This window comes from Ursus arctos, unplaced genomic scaffold (genome assembly GCF_023065955.2).
Source record: "Ursus arctos isolate Adak ecotype North America unplaced genomic scaffold, UrsArc2.0 scaffold_5, whole genome shotgun sequence".
NCBI lineage: Eukaryota > Metazoa > Chordata > Mammalia > Carnivora > Ursidae > Ursus > Ursus arctos.
The window spans coordinates 87,260,437-87,272,511 of record NW_026623067.1 but is presented as its reverse complement, the minus strand read 5'-3'; the positions used below and the strand labels follow the sequence as shown (position 1 = coordinate 87,272,511).

General features: G+C 38.4%; 1 protein-coding gene across 9 annotated transcripts in view; it reads right to left on the bottom strand.

The window, feature by feature from the left end:
- The window catches only part of FER (FER tyrosine kinase), a 432,712-nt gene that overhangs the window by 23,688 nt on the left and 396,949 nt on the right, over nt 1-12,075 (bottom strand). For all 9 annotated transcript variants that reach the window (XM_026498484.4, XM_026498483.4, XM_026498481.4 and 6 more), the window contains one exon: nt 4,795-4,949. In XM_026498484.4, the coding sequence (XP_026354269.1) occupies nt 4,795-4,949 (155 nt within the window). The remainder of the gene's footprint in view (nt 1-4,794; nt 4,950-12,075) is intronic.

Genomic DNA, 12,075 nt, shown 5'->3' with positions numbered 1-12,075 from the left:
CTACCAGTCTGCATTACTTCAGCCTCTAGATGGGTGCCAAACCTGAAGACTTCCCCTCAGTCTGAAGCCCCCGACAGGCGAATGGTCTTCTTTCATAGTTGGCTTTTGGTGCAGTGCCTTGGGGAATGCTTGCTTGCCAAGAACTCTCTGATGTTACAGTCCTCTAGGACTCAGGAATGCAAGTGTCCCTTGGTCACTAGAGCCAGATCAAGGGGCATTCTCTGGATGGCAGCCCCTAAAACTAGAACACCAGGTGGGTGTAAGAGCTCTCTCCTGAGAGACACTGGTGCTCTGGAAAACATCAGGGACAGAATATGAAGATGACACCTGCCCTTTAATGTCTCTGGAAAGGATTATAGTCAGGTCTTAGATGTGTGTTCAGTTAGAAGCCTGCACCTCTGGCTGTAGCTATGATGATAAGACAAAAGGCCTCTTTCGCAGAAAGACAGAGCTCTTCAGCCTACTGCCACTTACTATGCCCTAGGGATGGTACCTGTTTAAGAACTTTATTGGTTACAGTCCTGTGGAGCTGTGAAAGTAAGCCCTGCTGACCACCAGAGCCAGGTGATATAGAGGTGTTCCCAGGTACCAGCTAGTAAAACCCAAGCACTAGACAGGGCATGAGCTCCTTTCTGGGAGACTGTGGCAAGAAAAGTAGAGGGAAAGTACAGAGATGGTGTCCACAGGCCTGTAGATGGGTGCCATGCCAGAAGTCTGCCCTCAGGCCACAGCTCCTGGACAAGCAAGTAAAGACTGTGGCTATGCTGGTGTCTGTCAGGGCACTTGGGTGGTAGCCTGCCAAGAACTGTCTCTTGGACTGTTACAGTCATACGGTACACAGGAATGCAAGCCCCCTGCCTTCCAGAACCTGATGATCAAGGGGTGTTCCCTGTGTGGCAGCTGCAAAAACCAGGCTACTAGATATGTATAAAAGCTTCCCCTCTGAGAGATAAGGATGCTCTGGGGTGCAGCAGCAGGAGAATGTGAAAATGGCATCTGCCAGCTTCCATCCCTGGAAAGGATCCCCAGCAGACCTGTAGATGTGTATTAAATAAGATGCCTCTCAGGCTGATGCTTTAAGTCTAGCAAATGAGCTGCTTTCATATAGCCTGTCCGTTGGCTGCTTCTGCTCTGGGCCCTAGGGCAGGTGATTCCAAGCATGGGGTCTTTTAAGAGTTGTTTTTACATTCCCTGTAGCCTGTGGGTTACATGGATGTGAGCCCTGTTGGTTTTGGAAGGTAGATATTTTGGGAGCTGACCACTCAGGTGCAGGTCTTAAATGCTGGGATGCCTGAAGTGGGGGCTTAAACCTTTTGCTCTTCAGGAGAAGCTCTGGGTTTTTAGTTTCCTCCTGATGATGGTTCTCTGTGCTGGGGGAGGGGTTTATGATGAGATGGTGTCTTAGCCTCTCTTACCTGCTGTGATACCGGGTTTTTTTTTCTTGTTTGCCTAATTCGTAGCACTTGCTTAGCTAGTTTTTTGGGGTTTTTTGAGAAAATTGTTCCATAGACTTGGTGTGTCTGTGAGAGAGGTGTGAGTTGGGATCTTCCTACATCATCATGTTGAAACAGAACCTTGTTGGATAATTTTAATGGGCTAAGAGCAACTTATGATTGTATGGAATTTTGCTACTTCTCCATCTCATTTGATCCCCACAATACCCTTATGTGGAAAAGGCACTATTTTCTCATCTTGCAAATTAGAAAACATAGGTGCAGATAAGTAGATGACTTGCCAAGGTCATGCAACTAATGACATAACTGGAGGGAAATCTGGCCCTGATGATTGATCCAGGATTCTTTTCACTATAAATCCTGCCTCTTTCTCATTTCAGATTACTTAGTTATGTCAGGTTAATTAGAGGATGCATCAGCCCAAAATTCTTAGGTGACAAATGAAAAAATGTCTTTTAATTTTCTTTTTTAGATTATTTCTTAGTTGAAGATGAGTATCCTATTTGCGCTTTACAAAGACAGTCCTTCGGTAACAGCTATATTGAGCACGGTAGCAATATATGCTGAAAAGACTATCAAGTATGCTGCCATTTCATGTTTAAAAAGTGGGGGAGGGGATATATATACAATTATGTATTGTGTGGCTTGAGGTGGGTGGGAGAGGAGCTTACATGTCATTGCAGGCTCTACTATTGCTTGATTTAAAAAAAAAGTATATGTGTCATTTTTTAAAAAATTAAATGAGAGCAACACTAATGACAAAATAATGGTGAAAATAAGTTCAAGTCTATGGCCCTAAGACAAAATTTCTCAGAGGTTCCTTAGACTGAAGTATTTTTCTGTCAACTTTGCTCCCACATGTCATGGGAGACTTGGGCAGTATTTCAGCTACTCTGAGGCAACAATGAAGAAGAAAAGACCCTTGGAAATAAGGCAAAATCTTGCCACGAATCATAAAATGATACTTGCATAAAATATGAAAGAAGTATTAAGAAGTAGGTCTTTCAATAGATATATTTTCCACTCCTGTTAAACTCTGAGGAACTCCCTCATTGGGTTGGGTAATAAATAAAATATTCCAGACTTCTCATCTGTTAAAATCTCTCCCCCTTTGTCATGTAAATTGTTCTGCATCGTATTAATAGTAAAGACGAAAAAAAATGTCCCTCATTGCCAACCAAAGATCTTCATATCTCTATTACTTAAAATGCTGTAGGTCTGGCTCTAAGAGATATCTGGAAATAGAATTTTGATTTGTAAATACTGCAGCTTGAAATTCAACTAAAATACATTTTGATTGAAAGGCAGAATTGCTCTTGGCATAACAGTAAGAGGACTTTGAAAGGCAATGAAGAGGATCTGGTCAATAGGGTTAAAACAAACCTAGCTGGATTTCAGCTCTCCCAAGTCCAGTTCCAGCCCCTTATAGGAATGCTATAAGAAGGGGTTAACAACATTTTGTCCCTTAAAGAAAACCTCTGCATAAATAACATGGTATAGTCTTTTATCCTGTGATTGTTTGTCATAGGAATATAACCTTAGAGTAATATCAGTGAAGAAAATAGCAGGGCTGCCATTTTCTCTAGATTCTCAGGAATAGTGGAATTGGTCTGTGATCATTAGAAAGCTCACAAAAACTTCTCTTGCCAGCACATGGGAAGACAAATGAGGGTGAGGATTAGTATCTATGGAGTTTGTTAAGCTCAAAAACTTCATTATTGGGAAGTAGAACAACTTAGTCAATTTCTCATAATGACAACTACATACAGCATATACTCCACAGTATCATTAGTATACAAAATACAGAACAGATCCCCAACTAACTTCCAAGCACATCCCAAAGCTTTATCTGGAAAATATTTGGCGGTTCCTTGAAAAGTTAAACACAGAATTACCATATGACCCTTAGTGTATACCTAGAATAACACAAATGTTCATAGCAGTATTCACAGTAGCTGAAAGGTGAAAACTGCCCAAATATGCACATTGAATGAATGGATAAACATATACAATGGGATATTCAGCCATAAAAAGGAATTGCCTTAATTATACATGCTACAACATGGATAAACCTCAAAAACATTTAAGAAATGTATAGTATGATTCCATTTATAAGGAGTATGAAGTATAGGTAAACCCACAGCCACGGAAGGTAGACGTGGTTGCCGGTGGCTGGGGGAAAGGAGGAATGGGGAGTTTTATTTTGGAGCGATGGAAACGTTGGACCTAGAAAGAAGCAGTGGTTGTACAATACTGTGAACTGTACTAAATACCACTGAATTATTCACTTCAAAATGGTTAATTTCAAGTTATGTGAATTGTACCTCACTTAAAAGCTTTGTCTTTAATTTAGGCATTAAATTAAGGCACTTATAAATGCCCTATTTTTCATGATGAAGTAATTTTTCATTTTAAATCAGTAAAGAATCATTTTATATTTCAATTTAAAACATGCTATACCCATTCACCAACCCATGGCTCATGTGCTGCTTCCCTTAATGAAAATGTAATTTATAATTTCACTTAAAGCATAATCTCTTGCAATTCTTGAACCCATCTTGTTATAGCCCATTTTATCCCAAACACAGGTAATGCAACCTGTATCTATTTCCAATTACAATGACACACACACACAAATCCCTGCTGTTTTATAAATGTAACTTCCATCTCTCTCCACAAGACTTATGCAAGTTCCAGAGGCTGAAACGCTAAGAAAGCATGTTAACTTTTAGAGTGAGAAACTATAGACTTGACAATATTTTAAAACCTAATATTAGATGAGGTTATTGCACCATTTATAAGACATTCAAAAGCAATGGTCCAGAGCCACTGCAACACTTTAAAAATAACCATTTGGGGGGGGATTAGAAAAAACCCTCTCCAAAGTGCTTATTAGTATATCCATCTTTTTTTTTTTTTTAAAGATTTTATTTATTTATTTGACAGAGATAGAGACAGCGAGAGAGGGAACACAAGCAGGGGGAGTGGGAGAGGAAGAAGCAGGCTCATAGCACAGGAGCCTGATGTGGGACTCGATCCCAGAACGCCGGGATCACGCCCTGAGCCAAAGGCAGACGCTTAACCGCTGTGCCACCCAGGTGCCCCAGTATATCCATCTTTTAAATCTAGCAGTCTTACATATAGAAATCTGACCAACAATGTCAATGAATTAAGTTTCTGCTCATGTGTAAGTACAAAATATGAATACTTACACATTACCGTGTTGATTTTCAAATCATTCTAACTTGGGCTCCGCTTTACTCCTGTAATTTGGCTTGTGTATGTTTTGTGCCGACTGAGTACATTTTTACCACCAAAAAGCAAAACAGTCTATTCTTACCATAATTCAGAGCTTCTGGTGCTGTCCATTTAATGGGAATCTGCTTTAAGCCAGAAGACGAATACACTCCACCATCCTCTTGACGAGACATTCCAAAGTCACTGATTTTCAGAACGTTATTTTCACCTACCAGGCAGTTTCTTGCAGCAAGATCCCTAGGTTACAATAAGACATAGAAAATACCTATTAAAACAAATTGAAAGCTGCTTTCACATTTATGACTTCCACACTTTGCATTTTTACATTTGCAATGTATTTATAATGAGGTTAAGAATGCTTGTGATTTACCAGTCCTCATCTTTTCTGTCATAGGTAAAAATCACCAGTGAGAATATTTGCGTAGGGAACAGGCCCCATGCTAATTTTCTAGGCATCACATATATTTCCATTTAGATAGAAAAACACTGCTTCTAGGGTTAAGAGAAAATCCCAGAGGGAGGCTAAGCAAACTTGGCATTATTTCTCATTGGACTGGATCTCCTAGAGCAGGACTCTTTTACATAACTTCTGTGATGATGGAATGGTTTCTATCTGTGCTGTGCTGCCCAATAGGTAGTCATTAACCACGTGCGAGGATTAAACACTTGGAATGGAACTCATGTGATGGAGAAACTGAATTTTTAAATTTACTTTTAGTTGATTAAATTTAAATAGCTGCATGTCACTAGACAGCCTTTGGCTATTGTAGCCTTAGAGCTTCCCAAGGGCTGGAGAATGGCTGAGGTGCCAGAGAGCTTTGCAACTCTCTCTACTGCCTCTGGGACAGGCACAACTTTGCATGATCTGGCTCTGCCTGTCCTCTCACCTTATCTTGTTCTACCCACACTGGGCTTCTTTCCGTCCTCAAATGCAGGACAAATCCCCTAACATGACAAGCTTATTTCCACTCTAGGGCCTTGCAGTTAGCTGTTCCCTTTACCTGGAGTGCTTTCCCTCTAGGCTACAGTATCGCTGGCTCATCTTCATTCATTCTTAGCTCAAATACCCTCTTCTCAGAGAAATCTTTCTTGATCATCTCTTTTGCTCACTGCTGTCTTCCTTATCAGGTAAGGGTGAAGTCTCTAATTCTAGTGAGAAGCCCTTCAATAATCAAATTCTTATATGTACACCTACATGTTTATACATTTTTATAAATTTAAATATATGTAGAGAGAGGGAGACAATGTTTATGTGTGTATGAATCTATACATACACACAGAAAATCAGATGTTATGTCCCATGGTGCTGCGTATTAAGAAGAAAGTTGTATAAAGGGAGAGGTTTACTGGAAGGAATCCTGTTCTAGATAGGCTGTTAGGGAAGGTCTCTTTGATAATATGGTATTCGATCAAAGACATGAAGGAAGTTAAGAAGAAAGCCCTGGGGATATCTAGGAGGAGAGCATTCAAGATAGAAAGAGCAATAGATAACAAAGACCCTGAAATTGGGACATGCTTGATATATTTATGGAATGAGTGAGGGGAAGAGAATAGTCATTTTAATCAGAGCGTTAGCCTGGACCAAATGATGTATAGCTTCTAAGTTCCTTGGATTTTATTCACAGTAAGCTGGACGGTAACCAGAGAGTTCTGCATACAGGAATGGCAGATCCAGAAAGACCACTTAGGAGATTAGACTATTTCAGAAGTCCATGAAAGGCAACAAGAGCCTGCATGAAGATGGAGTCAGTCAGCTGTATTTGAAAAGTACAATCAATAACATTTGCTGGTAGGCTGGATGTGGAATAGGAGAGAAAAAGAATCATGGATGACTCCCAGATATTTTGGCCTGAACACCTGGAAGGATGGAACTGACATTTATTGAAATGGGGAAGGTTACCCAAAAATTACTGGAAATGATACAGGAATTCAGCCCAAATCGCAGGATATAAAATCAATGCACAGAACTCACTTGCATTTCTATATACTAACAAAGAGAAGAGAAAAAAGTCTCTTTAACAAATGGTGTTGGGAAAATTGGATGGCCACCTGCAGAAAAATGAAACTAGACCATTTCCTTATACCATACACAAAAATAAACTCATACTGGGTAAAAGACCTAAATGTGAGATAAGAATCCACCAAAATCCTAGAGGAGAACACAGGCAGCAACCTCTTTGACCTCGGCCGCAGCAACTTCTTGCTAGACATGTCTCCAAACACAAGGGAAACAAAGGCAAAAATCAACTATTGGGACTTCATCAAGATAAAAAGCTTTTGCACAGCAAAGGAAACAACAAAACCAAAAGACAACCAACGGAATGGGAGAAGATCTTTGCAAATGATTTATCAGATAAAGGGCTAGTATCCAAAATTTATAAAGACCTTATCAAACTCAACATCCAAAAAAATAATCCAGTCAAGAAATGGGCAGAAGACATGGTCAGACATTTCTCCAAAGAAGACAAATAGCCAACAGACACATGAAAAGATGCTCAACATCACTCAGCATCAGAGAAATACAAATTAAAACCACACTGAGATACCACCTCACACCAGTCAGAATGGCTAACATTAACAACTCAGGAAACAACAGGTGTTGGCAAGGATGCAGAGAAAGGGGAATGCTCTTGCACTGTTGGTGGGACTGCAAGCTGGTACAGCCACTCTGGAGAGTAGTATGGAGGCTCCTCGAAAAGTTAAAAAGAGAACTACCCTATGACTCAGCAATTGCACTACCAGGTAGTTATCCAAAGGATACAAACAGTGATTCAAAGGAGCACATGCGCTCCAATGTTTATAGCAGCAATGTCCGCAATAGCCAAACTATGGAAGGAGCCCATATGTCCACGGACAGAAAATGGATAAAGAAGATGTGGTATATATACACAATGGAATATTATTCAGCCACCAAAAATAGTGAAATTGTGTCATTTGCAACAATGTGGATGGAACTAGAGGGCATTATGCTAAGCGAAATAAGTCAGAGAAAGACAAGTACCGTATGATTTCACTCCTATGTGGAATTTAAGGAACAAAACTGATGAGCATAGGGAAAGGGAAGGAAAAATAAAGTAAGACAAAAACAGAGAGAAGCAAACCAAAAGAGACTCTTGACTATAGGAAACAAACTGAGGGTTGCTGGAGGGGAGGTGGGTGGGGGAATGGGGTAAATGGGTGATGGGCATTAAGAAGGGCACTTGTAGTGATAGCACTGGGTTTATATGCAACTGATGAATCACTAAATTCTATCTCTGAAACTAATAATACATTATACATTAATTAAATTGAATTTAAATTAAAAAGAAATGCAGAAAGTTAGTGAGAAGACAGAGGACTAGATTCATGGAGTTGGGTGGAGCCAGCCGACTTATCTCCTATTGTCCATTTCTTTCTTTTTTTTTTTTTTAGTAAAAGAATTCCAATTTTAGCTGAATATATTACCATCCATTTGAAAACTCCTATACTTCCCAACGTCCCCTGCAACCAGATGTGGCCATAATCTAAGTTCTGGACAATGAGATATAAGCATAAGATGTGTTCAGAATTTCTAGGAAGTTTCTTATACCACCTCACCTCTGTCAGAATGGCTAAAATTAACAACTCAGGAAACAACAGATATTGGCGAGGATGCAGAGAAAGGGGAACCCTCTTACACTGTTGGTGGGAATGCAAACTGGTGCAGCCACTCTGGAAGACAGTATGGAGGTTCCTCGAAAAGTTAAACATAGAACTACCCTATGACCCAGCAATTGCACTACTAGGTATTTGCCCAAAGGATTAAAAAAAAAATACACACACACACACACTAGAATATTACTCAGCCATCAAAAAGAATGAAATCTTGCCATTTGCAACAACATGGATGGAACTAGAGTGTATTATGCTAAGCAAAATAAGACCATCAGAGAAAGACAAATACCATATGATTTTACTCCTTTGTGGAATTTAAGAAACAAAACCGATGAACATAGGGCAAGGGAAGGAAAAATAAAATAAGATTAAAACAGAGAAAGAGGCAAACCATAATAGACTTTTAACTGTAGGGAACGAACAGGGTTGCTGGAGGGGAGGTCGATGGGGGTCTGCTAAATGGGTGATTGGCATTAAGGAGGGCACTTGTGATGAATACTGGGTATTATATGTAAATGATGAATCAATAAATTCTGTTCCTGAAACCAATATTACAGTATTTTTAACTAACTTGAATTTGGTAATTTTCTTTTTTTTAAATTATTTCCCATTACATTTCTCCCTCCTGGTAACATAAAGAGGAAGCATACTAAAGTTGGAAAAGCATCAATAGATTAAGGGGCCTGTGTGCCTAATGAGTATGCCATACATATTCTGGACTGTCTACCTTCGTATATGTGGACTTTGTGTGTGTGTGTGGTGTTATATGCAGTCAAAGTAATCCAGTATGGGTGGAGGAGGGCCTTGGTTTTGGACAGGTAGAGTTTATTAGATGTCCAAGTGTAGATGTTGAGTAGGCAACTGAATATATTAGTCTGGAGGTTAAAAGAGGTCTAACAGTTGTCAGCTTTCAGATTTGAGGCAATGGAATTACAGAATACTGTCACCTAGAGAGTGAGTGTAGAAAGGAAACAGAGGTGTTCAGAGACTAAGCCTTAGAGCACACCATCATTTAGTTTCCCGTTTTGTAGTTTTTCCCCTCATTTCTCTTGTAGCTTTCCCGTATGTGGACTCCAGTTACACAGTAATACAAGGGAGACAACATCAGTGTCTGAAACCTAATAGAAACCACATCTTTATGAGCTGAGGAATCAGGAAAAGAGGTCCTTGCAAGTGTAGGGTCATAGAGGGGAAACAGCCAGAGAAGGGGATTACCTGGTTCCATGTTTGAACCCACACAAGTTTCAGCCTAAACCCTGAGCTACACATTTGATGGGCAGACCTAAGACCATTTAGAGAACCAAACTCCTTTAAATCACTGCCCATGTCTCAAAGTAACTCCTGACTGTCTCACACAGGGCACACCAAAACACAGGCTTTGAGAAGTTAACTGTGATATGAGTCACTGTGAGGCAGTGAACCTATATTTTAACCTAACTGGGTTGATTGCGTGCTAAAACAAAACCAAAAATATCAACAATCTCCAGTGCAATATAACAGAGACTTAGAGCCTGTAACATTCACAATATCTAGGGCACAAACTGCTAAACATACAGAAAACAAGAAAAATGTGATCAATTCTAACGGGAAAAACAATCAACAAATACCAACATCAGAGTAACCACATATAAAGTGGCTATTATAACTATACCCCATAAAATAAAGGAAAACACATTTGAAATTAATGGAAAAACAGGTAATCTCAGTCAAGAAATAAAAACTAGAAAAATTATAGAAATGGAGAAACTTAAAATACATATCTAAAACTAAATGTCACTGCATAGGATCAAAAGCATACTGATGATAACAGAGGCAAGAGTCAGTAAACTTGAAAATACCCCAGCTGAAGAGCACCAAGAAAGGAAAATAGAAACACGTGACATAAGCATCAGGGGACCTATACAATATCAAAGGATCGAAAATACATATTACTGGAGTCCCAAAGTAGAGGAATAAAGTGATTGAGGCAGAAAATATGTTTGAAAAAATGATTAAAGAAGTCCCAAATTTAGTTGAAAGAAGTAAAAGTAAGTTTGCATATTCACAAATCTCTGTGAACTCCAAACAGGATAAAAATCAAAGAAAAAAAACACAACAACACCTACCCATATCTTAATCAAGCTGCTAAAATCCAAGAAAAAGAAAATGTCTTAAAAGTAGATACAGAAAATGACACATATGATACAGAAAGCGATTCAAATAATCACAGATTTCTTAAAAAAAAAAAAGATGGGAGCAGAAGATGGTGGAATAACATCTTTCATTTGTTAAGATGGCAATTCTTCTCAATTGATCTACAGACTTAATGTATACCCAGTCAAAATTCTAGCAGATGTCTCTGTCAACTCAGAATTCCACAGCTAGCAAAAATATCCTACAGAAATGAAGGCAGAATAAAGACACTGTCATGTGAAAGAAAACAGAATTAACCAACTGACAGCAGATGTACTCTACCAGAAACATCAGTAGTATTTCAGCCTAAAGGGAAATAATACCAGAAAGAACTCTGAAACATCAGGATAGAAGGAAGCACAACAGAAATGGTAAATATGCGGGCAAATATAAAATTTTTTCCCTCTTAAGTTCTTTAAAATATGACTGAATATTGAAAATGAATATGATAGCATTATCTAATCAGGTTTTCAATGTATGTAAATGCTATGACAACTACCAGATAAGATAAAAATTGAGTGTGAACAAACGGACCAATATGGGTGCAAATTTTCTACATTTCCCATGAAGTGATACAATATTAGCTCTTAATAGTTTGTGGAAGTTTAGGTGTATGTATTGCAATGTATAGAGCAACTCTTAAAGATGTAAAGAGATATAGCTACAATGTCGAGAGATAAAATTATATAGAATGCTAAAAAATACCAAACATTATATAATCAAAATATCAGTATCTAGATATAAAGTGGTTGTTACTACTGATTCTACAGACAGAATAAGATATAGATAACAATGATTCTGTATTTACAAATACAAATTTGGTATCAAAAAATATTCCCAAAAAGCAAACTTCAATTCAGATGGTCTCATTAGTAGGTTTTATCTTACATTCAGGGAAGAAATAACCATATTATGGGAACTTTTTCAAAAAACAGAGAGTAACTGCCTAACTCACTTCATCAGGCCAGTAGAACTCTAATACAAAACCTGACAAAGACACTATCAAAGAAATTACAGAAAAATACTCTCATGAAGACAGAGTCAAATATTTTAAACAAAATGTTAGCAAATCAAATACAGTAATATATAAAAAAGATAATACATCATGGCCAAGTAGGACTTATCCAATAATGCAAGACTGGTTTACCATTTGAAAATGAATCAGTGTAATTCACTAGAATGACAATACAGGGAAGAAGACCATTTGATCTTTCCAATTGATGCAGAGAAAGCATTTGACAGCATCCAATATCTGTTAATGATAAAATGCTCAGCAAACTGGAAATACTGAGGAGCTTCCTCAACCTGACAAAGGGCATCTACAAAAAATTCAACTACCAATATCATACTTCATGGTGAAAGACTAATTGTTCCCTGAGATCAAGGCAAGAATACCTGCTTTCACCATTTCTATTCCTGGGATCTTAGGCTTTGAAATAAGGCATAAAAGCAAACAACAAACAAAAAAATCCTACAAATATCAGACAATAGTAAAACTAGTCCTATTGGCACTATCTGCAGACATGATTTTTTTTTTTTTTTTAACATAGAAAATCCC